The sequence below is a fragment of the Chiroxiphia lanceolata genome, chromosome Z (genome assembly GCF_009829145.1).
Source record: "Chiroxiphia lanceolata isolate bChiLan1 chromosome Z, bChiLan1.pri, whole genome shotgun sequence".
NCBI classification, from domain to species: domain Eukaryota; kingdom Metazoa; phylum Chordata; class Aves; order Passeriformes; family Pipridae; genus Chiroxiphia; species Chiroxiphia lanceolata.
Genome location: NC_045671.1, coordinates 38,608,815 through 38,631,242, shown reverse-complemented (window position 1 = coordinate 38,631,242; position 22,428 = coordinate 38,608,815). Strand labels below are relative to the sequence as shown.

Genomic DNA, 22,428 nt, shown 5'->3' with positions numbered 1-22,428 from the left:
TGGTAGCATATACCTGCCTTAGCACATCAAGGAAAGTATGTAAAACAGAGAGGTTCCAAACATCACAAAATCCCTGTATCCTCTACAAAATCAGAGCTACAGTAAGCAGAAAAAAATTCAAATAATTGGATTCTGCTAATCTGTGGGGACAGGGACTTAATACTGCATTTAATTTTCCTAAGTGGAAGGAAGATTATTGCAAGCAAGATACAAAGAATAGTCTCTGCTAAAATCGTGTAACATTTACAAGCCTAAATACTCTTAAGACAGTTATTAATAACTGTATCAGAACATTTCCATGTATTCAATGCACAGTTATGAAGGAATCTAAACATACAGGCCTCCTCCCAATGCAGACAATAATAATAATGATAATATTTACATTCCTCTATTCACTTGTTTTCCAATAGTATTTTAAAAAAGTATCTATGAACTTGCTGGATAACATATGCCAACCTTCTATGAAACACTGCAGAAAGTGTGGTTTGAAGCATTTTACTTCACTTTCAACAGAGATTAACCACTCACTGGGGCAGAGCCATTCTCTTTCCAGAGTTTTTAACAGAAAAGCTGAAATTTATTCTCTCTGAGTCTCTCAGTGTCACAGTGAAGGACTTGTTGGGAGCTGCCCTTTTTCACAGCCCACAATTACTGTGGGAAGAAGCAGTTTAACTAATATCAGAAAATTTTCATATGTAGTATTTCCATGTGTTACTTTGCTGTTTTGAAACTCAGATTCTTCCACATTGTTATTTTTTCAATAAATCAATGTTTGTTTTTATCTTTCTGATGATGCCTTAAGCCCCTATTAGTTTTTTATTTTTCTAATTTTTGTAAGTTTTATAAGTAGGTTTTAAAAGCAGTAGCCCTCACTCCCTTTCCCTGTAGTACAAGTAGTTTACATATTCCTTAACCCTCTTACTCCATTCTATGCACCCCATATCAAATCCACCCCTGAATTCAGTGGCAATGTTTAGTGTCTTGTCAAGGTAAGGCCTATACTGTTTAGAGAACACCCATATCTAGGCCTGAACAACAGAACAGAGTCAAGAACTAGGTGACTGTGTACCCTTTGTGCTCTGAAGATGATGAGAATGATGAAGAGGTGGTCCCGAAATACACCCCAGACTCAATTTTAAGGGGGTGGACCCGGGGCGGATCGGAGCAAAGGCTACAGGGTGGATACATTTGGGATTGGACAGATAGCATTATAAAATGTAACATCTCAGGCACAGGGGTGCGCGTCATATAACATCTATTGCCTTGGCACAATTAAACCCTTTCCTTATCTCACCCCTAATTAACTGCTCCTGAGTTTTTTTTCCTTTAGCACCAGCCAAGCAGGCATCACTGAAATGTGAAATCAGTGTTTATAACAAAAACGGTTTGATGTTTATAAAAACTATTTTAAATTCTGATGGAGATCAAAACACTTTTCCATAAAAACAAAACCTCCCCCTACAAACCATTTATTATCTGCAACACACTCAACTTGATACCACATTCCCAGAATATCAATTAATCCACTCATTATTACTAAGAAAGGTGCTGTACTTTTTAAAAAGAATTTCCTTTGAAGTAAATATCCTTCTGAAGAAAAAAAAATTCATACTAATATGTTAGTGGAAAAGACAAAATAAGCACATTCTGTCATTGCAATTTTTTTTTAACACTGTAATATTACAGCAAATCTTATGAAGGCATTTGGAATCTTCCACACCATGGTGGTTCCTGTAATACTTTACTCTTCCTTCATGACAGGCTGCTGGAGGAGCCTAACAGCACCAACAAAGGTTAAATATGGAATTATCCAACTGTCGGGATTGTTGGGAGATAACCCAAACCTAGACACATCTGTTTACCAAAATTCAGTCTCCTGTGCGGGGTAGCAGAGCTGCAACATTCCTCCCACTGAGCTCTGACAACTTACCAGTTTTACCTGGCACAGGACATGACAATCAATTCCAAAACAACTCAAAACTAAAATTAAAAGGATCCGCAAGTTAAGGAAAACAAAATCTACTTGTCCCGCAAGCATTTTCCATAATCTTCATTACATAACTTGAAGAAAATGCATTGCTTTTTCAAATATCCACTCAAAATATGCCGATGGAGGTCTCTCGTGATTAATTCTTCTTTCTCTCTCTCATTTGTGTAATTCTGTATCACATTATCACTCTAATGTCTAAATTACCTACGTAAATAAAACTTAGACTGAAAGAGATTCCTCTTTTCTTCTGTCCCTCGCAGAAAAGAGATCTGATTCTTCACACACTGGCACAGAGCTTCTCATTTTTTTCACTCCATTAATACATTTGTGTGATTAAATCAAATTAAATTAAATCTAGGCACTATTTTTACACTAACTAACATGTGCAACACTGAGTTTTCATCATCATATGACTGACTGATTAAAAAATAACTTTGTGTGCCTCTGTTAATTAAGAGGTTCGTGGTTTATTACTTCACACCTGTAAGAATATAAGCACATTTTCTGAATTAAAAAGACTGATTAATTTTCAAATCTTTCTATTTTCTTCTTGTGATGGATCAGTTTTAGTCACTAAGGGACTTTCCTGTATACCTTAGCAAAAGTTTGTGTCTATATGTATATGCAAACAAGGGTGCACTTTAATGAAAAAAGGTCTGTAAAAACTACTAACACTCGAAAGCTTTGAATAAACGTTTTGGGTGAAGCAAAAGATGAACATAAAAAGATATTTTCTAGCAATGTACCTTGAAAATTAAAACAAGCACCCCATAAGAAGAATGAAGTGTTCTGCCTCTTTAACAGCTCTTTTCTGCCGCTATTGCTGAAAACCAACATAGCTGATGTTTAAACCAAAGTAAAGCTCAGCTTCATGATCTGTAATTATTTTGTCTCTGCACTGCTAAATGCAATTATGAACAACTCATTCATCAATATAAAAACACAAGTTAAGATTCTAAGGGAACAGATATGGAAAGGATTTGTTTTCACACAGTTCTCTTCATCAAGATGTGGTTTAACAACACTATCGATAAGTATACAATCTAAAGCAGGCACGGCAACATCCACGTTTAATTTCATCTGGGGAATCCTCTAATATTCCATTTATAATGCTATAAAAACATGACTCAAAGTAACGAGCGAGAGTGTGAGGGGTGAATATGACAAAACTACAACCATCCCAGCCTCCCAAAGTTCACTCATTAACCGTGTATCATTTGAAGGCTGCTGAAGCACAAGTATTTGTGCTAAATGGGCAAGAAAGCACCAAAGCTCTCTTTGCAAAGGAGACCACTCTAGCCAAGCAGGGCGATGTGCTGGGTTTCAGAGTGTGGTTTTGGTCTGCGTCCCTTTCTCACAACCTTGGGGAAACGCCTGCGGGCGGCTCAAACCACGCTCCTCGCAACCACCCAAACTTCCCCAAACCCGTCTGACACCTGTTGGGTTTCTCCAGTTCCGGAAGAAAGGCGCGAGGGCACGGCAGGCACAGACACAAACACATTTCAAACCCGCAGCAAGTAAGATCAGGAATTCAAGTGAGGCAACTGGAGGCGTGTGATTGAGATACTCGATCTCTATCTACGCTGAACAACCACGGCATCCTTCTCCTCAGGATTATGTAATGCACGGAGAGTATTTAAACACCCGCCTCATGTCAAACAGATCAGCTTTAGGGAGGATGAGCTGGGGGCGGGAGCCAGGAATTCGGCAGTTCACGGTTATGAACCACCACCCCTCTTGGGAAGGAATCCCACCAAAGCCTTGAGGGTCCTCCCCCAAGAACAGCCAGGGGAGACCCGGCTCGGGCGTCGTGCCACCATTTCCATCTCAAGCAAGATCGGCTTCACAACACTTGCGTGGCAAAGAACCTGCCCACTCCTGCGAGATTGTGCAGGCTGCAAATCAGGGCACGGACTCGCCCCTGCAGGGCAGGGGTTCCCGAGGGGGAGCTGAGAGCCTGATACCCCTTCAGAGCATCGCTGGGAAAGGGGCAGCCCCGCAGAGAAAGACTCAGTGACTCCTTAGAGTGTCCCTGTGCTCTTTTGGGACTTTGGCCCCTCGCACCCTCTGTTTGCTGAGTTTGGTGAGACGTATAGCTGCACCAAAGAAGTGCTGGCATCAAGATGACACAACACTTCGTTTGTGGGATGCTGCTCTTCGGGCACCCCAGAGAAATTCGGCTTGCAGTCACTGGGGGAAAAAAAAGAGTCAGGGAAGAGGGAAAAGTCACCGCAGAGGACAAAAAAGCCACCGGCTTCGCCGCTTTCTGAGTGGCTGTTGCCCTTCGCAGGGCTCCAGGAGCGGGAGGGAACTCCCCGTGGGGGGCGAGAGCCCGTAGTGACACCGTGACCCCTCCGGGGAGATGCGAGGGGGGTGGCAGCACCCGGCTTTCCTCCCCCCCTCCCCCTCCTCCTCTGGGGCGCGGGGCGGCCGTCGGGGCGGTACCTGCTTGTCCAGCGCAGCATCCTTGGCACTGCCGGCCGAGCATCCCTTGGGAGCCGGCACCCGCTCACAGTTGCAGCCCTCCAGCATGTACATGCCGGCGGGACGGGCGCTCTGCTCACCCTCGAAGTAGAAGAGCACGTTCTGGTAGAGGGCGAACCACTTCTCGTGCCAGCGGTTGGTCTCCGCCGTCTTCTTGCTGAGATAGCCCCGTTTGGTGCCCTCCTTGCGGGCCAACAGCGCCAGGTACAGGGCGTGCCCCTCGTTGTACCGCACGCTCTTCTGCATCGTGCCCGGACCCACGGCCGCTCAGCAGCTCCGCGGCCGCTCCTCATGGGCTCGGGCAGCACCGACGGCGCGGCCCCGGCCCCGCGCTACGCCCGCCCTCGGGGGCCGAGCCGTGTGTTCCCCGCGGCCCCCGCCCCGCCCCGCCCCACAACACCTCCCACCGCTCCGCAGCAGGAGCCGGAGCGGGCGCCGGCGGCGGGAGCGTTCCGCGGGCAGTGACGCGAGGGATCAGCCGTAAATCCGCTTTGGAGAGCGATTTAAAGAGCAAAGTCGCCGCCGCCGCAGCGCCCAGGTCCCTGCCCCCCTTCTCCCTTCCCCCATCCCTGCATCCCTCTCTCCCTGCATCCCCCTATCCCTGCATCTCTCCATCCCGCTGTCCCTCCGTCCCTCCCTGGGGGTGGATGGAGCGGGGGTTCGGGCGCTGAAACCCGCGGGCAGCGGTGCTCTCGGCCGGCCGGGACGGGCCGTGAGCCTCCAGGTTATTTGGGGCCGCCTGTGGGTTTCTCGACAGTTTCCGCCTTTCCGATTCTTCGAGCGAAAATCTTAGAAAGTGACAGGGCCGAGCGAACGCGGCTGCCGGAGCCGGCAACTTCTCCTTCGAGCGAATTGCAGCGAAATGCAGCAGTGAAACACAAGTGAAATATCAGAAACCCGTCACTTTTAACCCGATACTCGCGCTGGTTAAAGGCGGATGGGGGGGGGGGGGGGAGCGTCGCAGATGTCACCCTGCGGAACCGCATCCTCCCGAGCACCGCATGGTGCGCAAAGACCACCCCGGCTCGGGGTGCGGGGGGCTCTGCCTGTGCCGGGGATCGCTTGAGGCACGCTGGGACCATTTTTAGATCCCAGCTGGCGGCTGTAACACGCAGCATCGCGGGCGGGGACGCGGGTGCAGGAGGAGGGTGCATGGGGACCGCCGAGAGAAGGGGGCGGCTCAACACATGCCGAAAGAAAAATGTGCGAGGAGTTACGCGGGTTTGTTTTCGCACTGGGTTAGTCAGGATGGCAGCAGGTGCGATCTGGTTCCTGCACTCAGGACAGTGGTACCTCCACACCTTAATTACAGCAAATAAATTTTGGCAAGAGAGCTGGCAGGAAAAATTATTTTACATAAAACATAAGCAATATGGAACTTTCTAACAACCAGAGCACCCTGCACCTTTGATTTAGCAATTTAAACTTCCTCTTAAGGTTCTTTCAGGAGCTGTTTCATCTGATAATGTGTTTTTCTTCTGTAGCTTTCTATCTCTTTGGTTTTATTAAGTCTTAGGAGTCAAAAAATAACAGAAAATTCATTCTGTTACTGACTGTTCGAAAAAAAAGTGAAAATTACAGCGTTGCTTTATAATGCTCAGAGTTAGAAAACATTCCTTGTGTAATCTGTGTCAGCAATTGTGGGTTTTAGTATTATTTACAGGAACTCTGGACCTATGCAGGGGCGTAAGGCTCTTGTCCTGTCAACAGAAAATTTCATAATAGAAAAAACAAACAGATACACAAATCCTCCTGGAACTGAGCGTCACATAGAAATTTGAGCTTAACAGGTCATGTCTAGGGAAGTCTAGGTTTTGGACAGGGATTGGACACCGTATCTGTGACTGGAATGTGTGAGATGAGTTGTGTTCCTGCATCTCAGTGACAGGGGTCTTACTAGCCTCTTTCAATGCCTGAGTTCCACTCAGATGCTGCTGTCCAAGTCAGTGGATTAATTCAGTGTATAAGATTCCATGGAATATCCTATCTCTTGGTGCAAGCAAATGGCAAGGCAGCAAAACCAAGAGAGAGAAGCAGACTGCCACTCCAGAGAGTGTTCAGATGTTTGACATCCAGTGAATACTCACAGCTTTCCAAAACAAGCACATCGTACATCACGACCAAATGCTGCAGCAAGAACACATCTTTGCCAAGATAAAGTTGCAAGCTTTTGTTCCAACTGACATAATTTGTGCTTTAATAAAGCTTTTGCATAAATCACAAATGATCACACATCATCTATTCCACCAGACTACTTGAGACACACAGGAAAAAAAAAATGACAGGAGTTAATTTCTATCTGTAAATAAAGTGAGGGTTTCCTTTGACTACATCATTTTCTCCAAGACACGCAGGCATTTTTCCTAAGCTGAAAATGTGGAATATGTCATTGCATAGCAATCCGTAGGAATTACAGGGAGTCTAATGTTCATGTTCACTACAGTGAACACTGTTCATGTAGCTATCAGTTTGACCTTTATTGTTGAAGTACAATTTAGTTCTCTCAATGATATTTTCTTTATTACTTGATCATTCTTATACAAGGACAACTTAGGTTTTATTGCTTTAAATATCTACTGCATATCTGTGAAAAGCATATGCTATCTAACATCTAAATGTAACCATACATGATTTTTAAAAATTTCTTCATTAACAACAATAAGGAAGGGGTTGTTTGTGCTTTTTAAAAAAGTAAAATGCTACGCCAAATTCATATATATGAACACAAATGAGTTATATGTGTAAACAGATGTAAAGGAATCTGGGATATAATTTATTCCATAGGACTCTGAAGAAAAAGAACATACAGATAAGAACACTGATTTACTTTATTTTATATCTTAACCTTCACTTTGGTGTATTTTAATTCCAGAGGATTCATTTGTAGAGCTCCATTCCCAAGTCTTGTCGTCATGGGCCCCTAGGAGATTTGTGTAGAACTATAGTGGAAAGTTGTGGTCCTGTCTCAGCAGAGAGGACCCCATTAGTCTGCATTTACCCTGAATTTCCCATTGGAACCTAGTCCAGTGTGTTCAAAGCTGTCATAAACAGGGAAATAGATAGTGTTGTACAACAGTGGAATTGCTGAATCTGACGCCCAGAAGTGCTTGGGGGACAAGTCAGCAAGTTGTCACTCTTCTGGGTGACAGGAAAATCTATTTTAGAAACTGCATAAAATTTAGGCCTCTATTCTGAAAAACACTTTAAAAAAACCACTGTTAATGTAATGGTAATAAAAACCATTGAAGCAATAGAAAAAAATTAGTTATGCTATTATTTTCATGTCTGGGTTTGTATGTATTTGCTCTAAATTTTTATATGCTTCTTTGTCACTAAATTATTGTTTATATTTTCATGCCAAGGTACCAAATACAAAATAAATTTGTAAAGCTGTTAAACAGCTGCTCTATAACTTATGGGGAAAAAAACACATATGTTTCACTAAGAATATCCCTACATGTCTCCTCTTAGAATCATAGAATAAAATGGGTTGAAAAAGACCTCTGAGATCATCAAGTCCAACCCTTGATCCAACACTCCCGTGGTTACTAGATCATGGCACTAAGTGCCACATCCAATCTCATCTTAAAAACCTCCAGGGACACTGAATCCACCACCTCCCTGGGCAGCCCGTTCCAATGTCTCATTACTCTCTCTAAAAAATTCCATCCTGATATCCAACCTAAACCTCCCCTGGCACAGCTTAAGACTGTGCCCTCTTGTCCTACTGCTGGTTGCCTGGGAGAAGAGACTGACACCCACCCAGCTACAACCTCCTTTCAGGGAGTTGTAGAGAGTGATGAGGTCTCCCCTGAGCTTCCTTTTCTCCAGGCTGAACAACCCCAGCTCCCTCAGCCTCTCTTCATAGGACTTGTGCTCAAGTCCCTTCACCAGCCTTGTTGCTCTTCTGCTCCAGCACCTCAATATCCTTCCTGAATTCTTCTTATAGATTGTCTGAAAAGTAGAACTGAACTAATATCTTCTCTGGAAGTTTACTTAGTTTTGCTGATATAAGTGTTTACTCCTCCAAGCATAGAGTGTAATTTGGCTATTTGAAAGGCATTTATAATATTCAGCTATGATAAAGCAGGAAAATTTTCAAACCTGTGTTATACATCATTGGTATAGTAAGTCCTGAATATCTTGAAATTAATGGGAAACACTCATGTATGGAAATGCAATTTACCTTTTATAGATCACCTTTTGAATTACTACAAACAATTTTGGGCTTAATACAGCTCCTGATGTGGTTTGAGAAGATTTACTATTCCTGTTTTATGCAGACATTTTTTTTTGGGAATTACCTTGTTTAACCGGTTTTAGGTCATTGTGAACACCAGTTCGTGGTAATTCATTCCTCGTGGAATTACTTGTGACTACAATACCTTTCGGTGGTATGAGAAAGGTAATGACACAGGTGTCCATGAGATTCCCTCCTTCAGGAATCTCAGGCCAATACTCAGTGGGAGATTTCAACAGAAGGCAGGCAACTGCAGGTCATTTACCTGTTATGCAGGTGAGGGTGTCACCATCATCGTCACCATCACCACCATCACCGCCACCATCATCATCATCGTCAATCAACATCATCATCATTTTTTATTATCATGCCTAACCTCTTACTTCTAAATGCTGCGTAAACACCAGAAAAATATCCAAACCAAGAACAATTTAACCTAAGCCCAAGATTGGGTCCCCAGAGCCAGTCAAAAAATGTACAAGGACTAGTCAATATACACTGCCTGTTATGACAGGCAGCAGCATCCTCAGGACACAGCTTGCATGTTTGTTGCTGGGATTTAGGGAGAAGAATAGCAAAATAAGGTTTTAGAGGAACTCTTGAAAGAAACAGTTTGATGTGTCTGCAGAGGTCATTGGGGAATTCTTGTCTGTGGTCAAAGACAGAATGGGAAAATACAAAGGACTGTTGAAAAGAAATGGAGAAAAAGAATGTGTGGTAGAAGGTGTCTCACAGGCAGGCTGGAGAAAATCAAAAGCAGAAGGGGGAAAAAAAGGAGAAAATCTGGAATCAAGGGACTCAATTAAATTGAAAAAATACTGCTATTTAGACAGGAGGCAAAAGCAAGTGGGTTGAGGAAGAATTCAGCCTGGCTGGCAGAGTGATAGTAATGAGCATACAGTGCAGAGGAAACCAGTATGAGAGATCAAGGGTTGGGAACAGCTGGGAATTGCTGGGCATGTCTAGGGGTTAGCAGGACATGCAGGAGGAATAGAGGAAGGAGGAACTGGGACGTGATAGTAGGGAGGGAATCATGGAGAAGACAAAGTTGGGAGTGACAGCAGGAGAGTCGTGGGTGCTGGGTAAGGCTGGAGAATCAGTTGGTAAAGAGGTTAAAATCACCCAGAGATGCCGGGGGGTGGTGAGAGCAGGACTCTGAAATAGGAGAAGAGACCAACACAGAGGGGGTGAATTGAGGAGACTGGTGGGCAATAAAGTGGAGAGAAAGAGGAGGGTAATGTAGGGTCAGTTCAACGCGGCACATCCACTGAGAGGATTAGATCAGGGTAATGCTGGGAAAGGAAGGGGCATTTCAAATGTGGAAATGCTCGTAGTCCAAATCAGCACTAAAACCACTGGGAAAGAAAAGACAGGCAGCTTTTCTCCGTAAGCCTGTTTTCAGCTGGTTCCTCTTCAGCAAAGGTTTGCCAGCTGGGACTAAAATGGAAGAGTCAGTATTCAGCTTGTTGACCATACATATTAATTGAGAGCTCCAGGGGTATTTTATTTAATACAGATAACAAACATAAGCTAAGCTCTAGATGCAAGCATAGTGAAAAAGACATTTTAAAATTTCCTTCACATGGCTACAATTTTCATACTGAGATACACACTCACTTAGTGGGAATACGACCGTCAGAGCTGAGCCCCGAATTTTAAAGTTAGCAGAGATTACTCCCTTATCCCCTGCTCTGGGAGCTGTGTAACAAGAATTTCACAGACCCTGTGATTAGTGTGGTGCCCTTAAGAAGAGTATTGTCCTACAGCTCACAAATTGCCAAGGCATGAAACTGTCTCAACATTCTTGGGAGATATTTTAAATTAGTACTTTCAGTGTTCCAGACACTGGCATGCGGTAACAGAGATTTTATAATGTTCTCCAAATGTGAGTCAGGAGAGGCAGCCTGATGGCTGAGCTGCTGAAAGCAAAGGGTTCAGCAGACACAGGCTGTGATTACTCTAAGTTTAAGAAAGCCCTTGGTAACTGGGAAAATGGCTTTAGAATTAAAAAGACATAGTAGGATAAAATTTCTTTTTTTTTTTTTCTTATTCCATGTGAACTGAGTATAAATGAAAATAACTCCTTGCTTATTTTGTCAAGATGCTCTCATATTTTGGCATAGAAATAGGAAAATGTGTAAAATATTAAAGTGCACTCATTTCTTGGAGAAAAGTAAGCCCCACAGATTGGAAGAAAGAGAGAGTGCAGTGGGTGCCATCCAGAATAAGTAAGTAACCCTGGGAAGAAATTGTGATGTTTACAAGGCTTGTTACTAATACAGAGAATTCTATCCATCTGGCATGAAGCCTGCAAATAATCTGCCACAGGGATGCATAATTCTATAGAAACAGGTTTGATGATCCAGAAGTTGCATTCCCCACAGTCACCTTGAAAGAGACATTTAATGTGTTATGTATCTGAGCAGCTTTCAGAGGTGCAGCACCTGACTTTGAGGGCAGGCAGACCCACAGACCATAAAAATCAGCTTTATGGGAAATGGAATCCACGGTTCTCTTAACAGAAATCAAACGTTGCAGGGTACCCACATCATCTCCAGATCATGTAAGAATTCTGAATCAATGCCTTTGTACGAGAACATTGCATTTATTTTTGATACAGATGCAATCCATTGAAAACCATTTTAATGACTCCGTTCAGATGCAGCAGGGACTGTAAAAAGGCCTGGAGAAAATGTGTGTAACAACAAGAAAAAATAATCTTAAAAGGCTGTAGGCAGAGCATCCCTGAAAACAGTGATCTAAGCCAACATTATCACCCCTCGCATGCAAGCAGAGATACACCAAACAAGAGACTTGTTTAACAACAGAAAGGAAATTGAGCTTAACATCAGTCCCTTTTATTTGGGGGATTTCTGGACAGGTGGGAAGTGGATACCAGGTGTCTGCAATTGCTGACCCACTGTTGATAATGAACATTCTTCCCAGTCCATGTTTATGTTGTTCACATTCTCAGCTGAAAACCTTCATAGCTGCTTGGATTGCAATTTTTGGAGGGGAAAAGAAAAAAGAAAAAAAAAGACAAAAAAGGTAAAAAAAAAGAAAATAAGAAAAAAAGAAAAAGGAAAAAAGCTGAGAAACATAATAAAAAATAAAAAATGAACACAATATCCATCTACAATTATATCAACTCTTACAGAAAATTTGTAACTTCATCATTAATAGTAGAATGCTTTCCAAGGAAAAAGTGTATTAATTGCACTTCATATTAATGCGTAAATATTTTTAAATGCAATACAAAAATAACATTTATTGTACTTTCTACAAAGCCCCTACTGTTACATGCAAAAGTGAGCAAAGGCCTGAATCCATATAAAAATTACACTTGACCTTTTTAATACATTAATATAATCTATTTCACAAGTAGGTTCCTCTTGAATGCATACTAAGAATGTAAAATCAACATATTTTTGATTTTTGATAATTTTACCATTAAAAAGTAAAATTTGTTTTCATCCCTTTATTATTATGTTTGTTTTGTCTTCTTTGGTCAGTTGTATTGTTTTGAATGTTAACACAACCCAATTGGTAAATACTGGTGTTACCGAGGGGAGGTAAAATGTATATTTGCTCCAATTTGACATCCTATTTGATTTTATCAATAATATGGGAAATAAAATAATCCGGTTTTATTATAAGTAAATTGATTTAAGTGGAAAGCAGGGGGTGTTGGGATTTTTTTCTTCTCTTTCATTTAATTTCAAGAATTTTAGGTGCCTCATGGAGATTGTAAGGTGAAAGGCCCCATCAGGGCTTGACACCAAGGAAATGTCGTGGTCGGGGTAGGGAAAAATATATAAAAATGGGAAATATACCCTGGCCACATGGCTGGCCTTTGTGTGCAGAGGGACGTCATCAATCAATCACGAGGGAGGGTGACACCCCCTCCTGAATTCAAAAAATTACCTTTTAAGGTAAAATACCTGTTACCTGTTGAATATTCAACATCTTAGGTGGACAAAGGGAGCGCGTTTTTCAAACCGCGTGTGCTTTTTCCAGGCGCGTGGCTTGGGATTGCACCCAGCGCTGCAATAAGATTTCTTGCTGCAAGTTTCCTTGTCCTGCAGATATTTTTTGCTGTTTCATAAATTGAAAAGGGAGATTTTTCTCACAATAATAAAGTTAGATTTTCAATATTCAAGAATTTTGAGTGAGATTATTCCTTGTTTGAGTGGTGTGTTTTTTCACTAAAAGAGAGGTGATCTTTACTGGGTTTATTTCTTGCTGTGGTTTTTAATGGCTTTGGGGAAATAATTCTAAATTTCTGACACATGTAGATATAAGATCAGACATAGCTACTGCACAGTGGTTTTGTCAGATATTAGGAAAGGCTAATTAGATAATGCCTTAGAGTCTTCTTCAGGGAGAGCAAAAAATATCTGGAATTAACACATCCTATAGGTACATGAGCCTGCAGAACAGGTAAAGCAGGGATGTGACACCCACAGTGTGTGGGTGAGAAACATCGTCTCAGTTTTCAGATTTTAAACAAACTTATCCATCATCCACTGTACTTAATGCAGAAATCTCTAAAAGAGAGGTTTTCCAAAACTCTGGGAAAGAAATGGATGAGGGAAATTATACTTTTCAACCATTTGTCCTCTTCTGATGGAAAATACATCCTGTGTACTTCTCCATGGTATCTACAGTATTCTCACTCTGATGAAGTTTAACTTGTATCCCCAAAAATCAGCCTCTGTTTCTTTGACAGAAATCTTTCTATTATATATGTGTATTATATACACTTTCTTAATACAGATTGTAGTTACCTTCATTAACTGCTCATCTATACATTTCTCTTTTACATGTTAATTCCATTGGGTTTAAGGAACATTTTTGGACACTGTAGGTGTTATCAGTTACTGAGGCAATTACTATGAATAATTAAGCTTGTTCATCCTATAAAACTGACTTTTTACCTTCAGAGAGTCTGTCGTTATATTTCAGTGTTTCTCCCCTCTAATTCAAGCTGACAGCCAGTATAATCCAAAGGAGGGAAAATGAGAGGTCTGGAGTGGAGGGCACTTTCCTGGCAAACACAGGATGTACTAAAATAGTTTTGGGGAATTTTGTTCTGTGTTTCTCAGGTACAATGAAAAGCCTGGAGTTTGGAGTCTGTGCAGGAGGGGAGAACAACTCCGAGTTATTCCTCACAATCCCTCCAATAGCCACTTAAAAGGTTTCCAATCGCCTTTTCAGAAAAGCTTTTAAAGTGCTCTGAGTGAGGTAAGTGAATGGCATCTGGAATTAGTAATGGGACACAGAGCTTTATGCCCTCAAGTCACGGGTTCACATTCACTGAAAGAGAGCAATTAGGACAAATCCTGCTCTCACTTATAAAGTATCCACTTCAGCAAGTGGTTGCTCATTTATCTCTGAGTTTTTGCCTGGTGTCTGGACAGTGGGGGATGTAAAAGGGTCAGTCTGTGCTCACTGAAGAGCATCTACCTCCGGGCAAAGGCTCAAAAAAAGGGAAGAAACACCCCAACAGCCCCCTGAGGAATCCTCCAGGTGTGAACAGGCTTTGCATGTGCATTTTGCATCTCCTCCCTATTCCAGCCCACCTCTGGGACTCTGACAGCATTTAAACGCTCAGAAAATGGCATTTTTGAAAGCGAACGTGCTAACGACTTTCTTGCTGGTTTCTGCTCCTTCCACTGCAGGTAGGAATGAAATGGATCCTGTGTGATTAATCCTACCTACATCCCTGCAGGAGCTCTAGGCACCCATCACAGCTGGACTAATTTTATCATGTTGCCTGTTCATCTATGGCTGCAAGAACACTTTAAACTGTGATAAATGATTGACTCACATCTGGATATGTCACATAATACACAGATACCTGGATATAAAGGTTTTATTGTTCAGTGACACTGTCTTTTTTTCATGACAGTTATAACTGTTGTCCATAAGATAAAAGATACTAACTGCCTAAAATTAGAGCCATCAGATAGGACTAAAATTGAGTTATTACATAAAAATGGATATGAAATATAGATGAAATGTATATAATTTATGTAAAAACTATTGTTCTGATTTCATTTCTCTTCACACCAATTTTATGCTCTGCTTTCTTGGATTGTTGCTCCAGCTTGAAGTGAGCTGTGAGCTGTACCTTGTCAGCCTGACTGGGATGTACTGTATAAATTATATAAGTCTATTAACATATATGCATCAGAATAGCTGTTAAAATTAGAAGTACTAGGTCAACTGAGGAGCAGTCAAGGAAAGGAGTTGGGTAAAGGAGCTTGGTAGACAAGGATGAAACCAAATAATGCTGGTTTCATTTGGATTTCTTAGTAATATTCACTGTTGTCATTTTCTTTGCTGTTTTCTTCCTAGATGGACCAAAACACTTCAGATAGAAAATACTCAGGAAAATAAGTGCTTGTTTATTCTGCTACTGATAAAACACCCTTTTCTCAGCTAATCCTGTTAATTAATCAAACAGAAATACAGCTAAGCACAGATTTTCTGCAGTGCTCATCTACCGAGAAAAAAAAAAGAAGAGCAGAAATATGAATCTATTTGCATTAGAAACAAGAGTTTATTCCCCAAACACATTTTTCATTATAATCAATTATGTTGGAAGTTTTGACCAAACACAGCTTGTGGTAAAAAGAATCATATACTCAAAATTAAAACTCTTCAAGAAAAAACAAACCAGTGGAGATGTAGTGTCATAATGCAGCAAAGCATGTCACGTAGAGGTGGAAGAGTTGCAGCAGCCTCCTGCCTCCCCCAAAGGAACTGGTTGGGGTATGGTGGCATTTGGGACCATGTCCACAGTTTTCAGTGCTCCCCTTGTCCTCAAACCACAAAAATCATTACCAGAAACAGCCCCTTCAACATCTCTGCTTCAAATGCTTGAAGTGGGGGTAAAGCTTGTGCTGGAAAGACCTAGGTAACTGCTTTAGGTTTATAATTTAAGTGGAGAGACAGAGAAGACAACAACATACTTGTGTCTTACAAGCACTAACACCCTCTGATCTTTTTTGTTCTTAAGCAGTTTCAAATGCTTTTTTCCTATTGTGACCAAAAAAAGAAAAAATCTCACTTATACCCTCTGGTCTTTGAGAAAGGGCTTTGCAGGAATCCAGTCTCCCCTTGACTCCTGAAATCACAGGGCTTCTTACAACAATTGCTAAAACCCAGAAATACTGGTACGTGATGCAGCAATATATTATCCAGTCCTGTGTGTATAAAACCTCACACTAAGTAGAGAAGAGCTTGGAAGGACTTGAAGAGTTAATCCCCTCCCTTCCTGGGGCAGGCTCAGATCTCCAAGACTTTGGATTTTTCTTCCCAGATGATCCACATCATCTCTGCAAGTGATCAGCTCACCTCACCTTTAGCAGTTTTCCCTTGACCTATAACTGCCCATGGCAGGGGATAGGAGCTAGATGGTTTCTAAAGTCCCTTCCGACCCCAACCATTTTGTCATTCCAGATTCAGTTCTGGGGACATGAAATAGTTTCTGGAAGGGACATAAATGCATTTAATGAAACTAAACCCTTACCTGCATTAATTACCAACAAAACCTCACTGACAAACTTAAGTTTTAAAATACTAGGTGAACCCAGCTCACAGGACATACCTTAGACTTAATAATGATACTTGCAGGTCCCTTCCAACACAGAATATTCTGTGATTTTCTGATAACTCCTTTCCAGAAGAAAGCTGGCATTTCTATAACATTGTTTTAGTGCTTATTTCTCATGTAGGAAATAACACAGCAGGAGTGAGAGAGTGTTTATATATGACCTTCTTTTGCCAATAATGTTGAAGGTGACTTTGAACAGCAAGAATAATCAGTTCATAGGTGTTTTGGATAAATGACTATTACTTCAGAAATTATATATATTTATTAACTGATTAAAATGACTTCCTGAAAGCACAGGGCAATGGCCAATGGCCAACACACACTACAAACAATTTAGTAAACATCTGCAGAAGAAAACATTGAACTTACTAACTTTTGTTCAGTTAGTTACCTGCCTGAGAGGAGAAAAGGAATAAGGAAAAGGACCTCATGCACATGAAGAATTGGGGGACGATGCCAGAATGGTTCATGCCATCTTTTCTCCAACATATTTCAGGCAGTAGATGTGACATGGACACATGGGGCTGGGGGGTGAAATAATCCCAAATAACTAATTGAAAGAACCCGAGGGATGGTGTCTGTCTCCTCCTTGCAGCCCAGCAGACACTTCTGACACTCCTGCCAGCTGAAGAACTGCTAAGAGGGGTCAGGGAGAAGCAGCTGCGCTCTCCAACAGCTTCTCTTCCTCATTCCCTGTGAGAAATTCCCTAAACACATTGGGAAGTTTTGAATAAACTTCAATAAAGTTGCTTTCTAGAACAACTTTTTTTTTTTTCTCTAGAAAACTAAACAGTCCCTTGCAAATGGGTTCTTTCTACAGTCACATTCCTCCAACTGACTGACACTGTTACATCTAACATGTTCACTGGAAATTGTGTTTTATCCAGTGAGTGCAAAACTCTTTTCTCTCTGCTCCTCTTGCTGTGCTGGATTAGCCATATGGGCAGCAAGGAAAACCTAAGTACTGATGTGCTTTATTCACAAAGTAAGAAGAGACTTGTGCTGCTGTGCTAATTGTCTGGGGAGGAGGGGATGTGGTTTTTTTAATGGCATTAAAGGCAGAGAAGAGTTTGCAGAGTCTAGAGCTGCTACCAGCCCGAGGGTCCCTGCCCAGAGAGGGACCAGAGGTGATGCCAGCATGGAGCACGGGCTGCTGTTTTGTGCTTGGTGCTCTGAGCCAAACCAGCCAAACCAGCAGGTGCTTTGCATTGTGCAGGAGACACCATTTCCATGCTGTTTGTCTGCTCAGAAGCACACACACAAAAGGATTCACATGCTCTGTGCTGTCAGAGTGCAATAGGGGCTCTGTCAGGGGTTTAGTGGGCACAGCCGCCTCTGAGGGGCTCTGCAGCCACGGGAGGGGCAGAGGAGATGGCTTTGAGCAGCTGTAACTGCTCCTTTGCAGACCCTGGGCAGCATCAGCAACAACAAAGGCATTTCCTGCAGGATGGGCCTGGGACAGAGCAGGAAACACTTTTGGGCTGGGTCTGCCCAGGGCAGTTTTCTCCCATGGAGACCCCAAGGAAACCAGCCAGGACTGAATATCCCATTGCTTCCAGAGCTCAGGGTACAATTTGTCCCCAAGCTGCAACCTGCAATTTCAATTTGGGAAACTCTAAGGGAGGAAGTGTGGCTTGTACAACTTATCTTAACCTATTTCCCAACAATAACTATTGTTCACTTGGGCAGCTCAACATAATATAATTCATTTTGTGAAAAATAAATACAATTTGCAGCCTGTAACCGTAGTGAGACATACTGTGATTTTATTAGCAAGAGTAGATGGATTTTTTTCATTGTTTCTGAAAGAAATCAACATGATTCTATTTGCAGAATGCATTAAAAACTCATCTTGGGACCCTTGAGATGGTATTGTATTGGCTGATTTCAGTTCTTAACAACTTTAGCTGAGTTATAAGATGCTGTGGCTTCCATATGCTGAAAAAAAGAAAGCTAATATCCCTTTAATCCTTTTATTCACTGTGAAAACTTTCCCCTCCCTCCATGGTTCGACAACACCAAGAAATTTCAAGTGCCCATCTTGCACTTTGCTAAGTGCTAAGATTCTACTATGAAACCAGGAGAAAGAGAGGGTAATTTTTTTCATTTGTGACCTTTATAATGAATCTCTGTATTGTGTCGTTTGTTGAAATAATTCACCTGCGAATCTTCTGAACAGGTTAAACTGATTTGTTAATTGGGGAAAGGTAGTTTTGGTGTCTGACAATCTTCTCAGATTTATTTCTCAATAAAGCTTTGCAAAAGTAAAAACCCAGAAAAGTAGGGGGGAAAGGAAAAAAAAAGTCAGCATATATTCCTGCAGCAGAGCTTGCACTGTGCCTTGAAAGCTTATCTTCATCTTTCATTTGCTACATAAATTTCCATCATGAGTGCTGTAGACTATTTCAATTTAATCTCACCTACTTTTGCCCAGCTTGTAGCCCTTCTCCTCGTTACTCACCATGTGTCTCCCTTATTACGGATTTTATCTGTACTTCTGCATCACAAGTACAGCTCTGCAGAGAAAGCAGTGTGCTTTGTAAACATCACAGTCCAGATCAGTACCTTGAATCAATTTCTGTCTCTCTTACAAAAGCATCCACTGACATGTAAAAATCACCCAACAACAGAGAATTACCCCAGATTCCATCTCGACTTCTGCTACTCCTTGTGGAAGGTGTCCCTGCCCATGGCAGGGGGTGGAATGAGATGATCTCTCAGGTCCATTCCATCCCAAACCATTCTGGTAGTTTACGATTCTTAGTTCCTTGTTGGGGAAGATGCACACGGCATCACCCTGGGGTTTTTAACATCCAGGACTGATTTTGCCTGAGCCATTCACCCAAGCCTGGGCAGGGGTTGGTGATTTCTGGTCTGGCTCAGCCTGAAGCTATTTCCACTCCACGATCTATTTCCTGATTTACACTGCACTGTCCACAATTCATGACTGAGGGGTGAGCAGATGAGAAGTGATACCATTACCTATTGCCTGGGGAAGCTGCTGCTTTCTGCCCTGAGTGATCCACAAATCCAGAGAAAGTGACTTCATTCCCAAGAGGCAAAAAATGTGGTTTTTTAAGGTGTGAAAGCAGAGACAGACTTTATCTCATTCGCAGGTATAACAGCATAAATAACAGCCAGGCTCTCAAGATTACTAAGAACAAAACAGATAATATCTCTAATTATGTAAATTAGAAACAAAACAAACTATCCCTTATGTGTTAACAATGGCACTTTCTCCCTCATGTAAAGCAATGAGATTATGAGTTTATCATTAACTTTCCTCCCGCAGCACGGAGCTGTGCAGGAATCCTGGCTGCCAGCAGGATTTAAGCGGCACTCGGAATTCTTCCTTTCTACACAACTGCAGGATTCGGGGCTGCCCTGATCCACCTCCTCCACATTATTTTCTCTGTGTTCACACATTTCTACTGGCACAAAAATTATTCAGCATAAAAATTACTTGCCATAAATGGACTCCTGTCAAAACCCCTGCAGCAGGTGGAGAATCCTGGTCCATCAGCAGAACCAGCCTGAAAGGAGTTCCCTGAGCAGTCATGGCTGTCTCACCTCCCCCCATCCTGAGTGCCCCCAGCTGTCACAGTCCTCAGTATTCACTGGAAATAAGTTCTAAAAGAGATAGAAAGGACAGAACTTAAAAAAGGCAGGGAACATGACCTGAAGTTTCTTCTAATATGCCACTTATCATAGTCCCCATCTGTGACTGATTTTGAGGAAGACCAACCTTTTGGAGAAGGTTGTTGGGCCTCTTGAGTGTTAGACTGGGCAAAGCACACAACAACTCTGCTGTTGCTGTCAGAGGAAAGAATTTAGTGGGGAGAAGGCAAGAAAGAGGCTGGGAGAGCTGTAGGTGTTCAGCCTAGAGAAGAGAAGGCTCTGGGGAGACCTCAGAGCCCCTTCCAGTGCCTAAAGAGGCTCCAAGAGATCTGGAGAGGGACTTTGGACAAGGGATGGAGGGATAGGACAAGGAGGACTGGCTTCCCACTGCCAGAGAGCAGGGTTATATGGGATATTGGGAAGGAATTGTTCCCTGTGAGGGTTGTAAGGCCCTAGCACAGGTTGTCCAGAGAAGCTGTGGCTGCCTCATCCCTGGAAGTGTCCAAGGCCAGGCTGGACAGGACTTGGAGAAACCTGGGATAGTGGAAGGTGTCCCTGCCCATGGCAGGGCGTGGAACAAGATGGAGCTTTAAGGTCCCTTCCAATCCAAACCAGTCTGTGATTTAATGATTCTAAGAGCAGGCATCCAAGGATCAAGGAGCACATTTGGACATTTTCTCCTCCCAGGTCCTGCTCTGTGTGCAAAGAGGGCCCCTTTGGCCTTTAACATGTGCTTTGGCATGGAAACCTTGTCCTGTTTTTTTATCATTCCGTATCTGAAAAATGATGTGGGAAAATGAGCCCAGCAATAAAGATTTGGTATAACATGTTTTTATGTAAGGGAGATCTCAGCTCAGAATAGTTAGGTGGGTAACCTCTATCCATTCACCACTGGCTTTAGAAGCTGCCTCTTTCCATTTTACAAGGCATGTCACCAGAAAGCAAATACTGAACATTCACTGCATTGCCACCCTGAATCAGACCTGCATTGTCTCCCTCTGGGAGATGAATGAGCAGCAAAGAGAACCTGGATTTCTGCTGGCAAACCCCAGTTCTGGGCTGCAAACAGTGGATAATCCTGTTGCTTACATGAATGTTTAAAATACTCATTCTGTGCACCTAAGAGAGATTTACCTTGACAAGTTTGCACAGACATGAAAGAGATGTCAATGCTATCCAAACAGTGTCTGCTTTTAAAGGAGATGACTGAGAGACTGTTACCTCCTGTTTGTGAGGTGAAGCAGTGAGTGAACTGCTCCAGCACACAAACAACCCTCAGCTGAGAGCTTCATACATTAGTTTTGTATTTTCTATGAAGGTCATAATAAATTGCCCTCTTGAAAGCTCTCACTTTGCACATAGCAAGAGACTGTTTTCCATTTAGAATAAAAAAAAAAAAATAAAAAAAGTCCTTGAACTGTGACTTGTTTGCAGCACAATATGAATTCCTAGTGAATGTGGAGAGGGTGAAAAAAAAGCTTTGGTAAGAATCAAAAAAGACAAGCTGTCTCTCAGTGAGAATTACTGTTGGTTGTGTTTGAGATGTAGGAGGGATCTTGGGCCTCTAAAAGGGGTGGATTTTGTCCACAACCCAGCAGCAGTGCTCAAAAATGTCATACCCTGGTGTGCCAGGCACTGAAGCTCTTCAGCAGCTCAGCAAGGGAGGGGAAAAACAACATGATGGAAAATTCATGTACATGGAGGTCTGTGGGGAGCAAAAGGACCCCTCAGTCCTGTGCTTTTCTCGGAATGAACACGGGAAGCAGGAATGACTGACCGGTGTCACCTCTGGCTGCTGCGACATGTTGTGACACTGGAACTGAGTGGTCTGAGTACGAGTTTTACTGCATAAGTGAATCCACCAGTGTGGTATAATCTGGTTCGAGGCTTTTTCACACAAATGGCTAATTTTTGAAAAGCCAGGTGAACCACATAGTGAAGGGAAGTTCACCACAGAATCCCAGACTGGTTTGGGTTGGAAGAGACCTTAAAGCCCTTCCCTGCCATAGGTAGGGACACACCACCCCCTGCCATAGGCAGGGACACCTTCTATTATCCCAAGTTGCTCCAAACCCCGTCCAACATGGCCTTGGACACTTCCAGGGATCCAGTCCAATGGGAACTTTTAAATGGGTGCCTACAGAATGAATATAACTTAACAAGAACAATGTATATGCAAAACAATTTCTTCTGAGAGGTGAGAACGTGTCTTTCAGAGTATGGACAGGTGTGGATGTGCACAGATGAACCACACACAAATTTTTGTTATCTCACAACACAACTGTGCCTCAAGTAAGGATTTCTAACATCATCCCAATTACAAGGGGAAAAGCAGAGCTTTCCTCCCTCTGGCTGAAATTGCCCAACCTCATCTATAAAGCAGAGGCTCACAGAGATACAAAAACATCCTGTTTTCATGGCTTTTGGATGGCACTACCTGAAAATATTGTATGGTCCATAAATGCAATCCTACCC

The 22,428-nt window shown here is 42.5% G+C and overlaps 1 protein-coding gene across 2 annotated transcripts in view; it reads right to left on the bottom strand.

Moving 5' to 3' along the window:
- RASGRF2 (Ras protein specific guanine nucleotide releasing factor 2) overlaps positions 1-4,792 on the bottom strand; it is a 122,897-nt gene extending 118,105 nt beyond the window's left edge. For both annotated transcript variants that reach the window (XM_032675762.1, XM_032675763.1), the window contains exon 1: positions 4,436-4,792. In XM_032675762.1, the coding sequence (XP_032531653.1) occupies positions 4,436-4,720 (285 nt within the window). In that variant the 5' untranslated portion in view covers positions 4,721-4,792. The remainder of the gene's footprint in view (positions 1-4,435) is intronic.
- Positions 4,793-22,428: the final 17,636 nt, after the last annotated feature.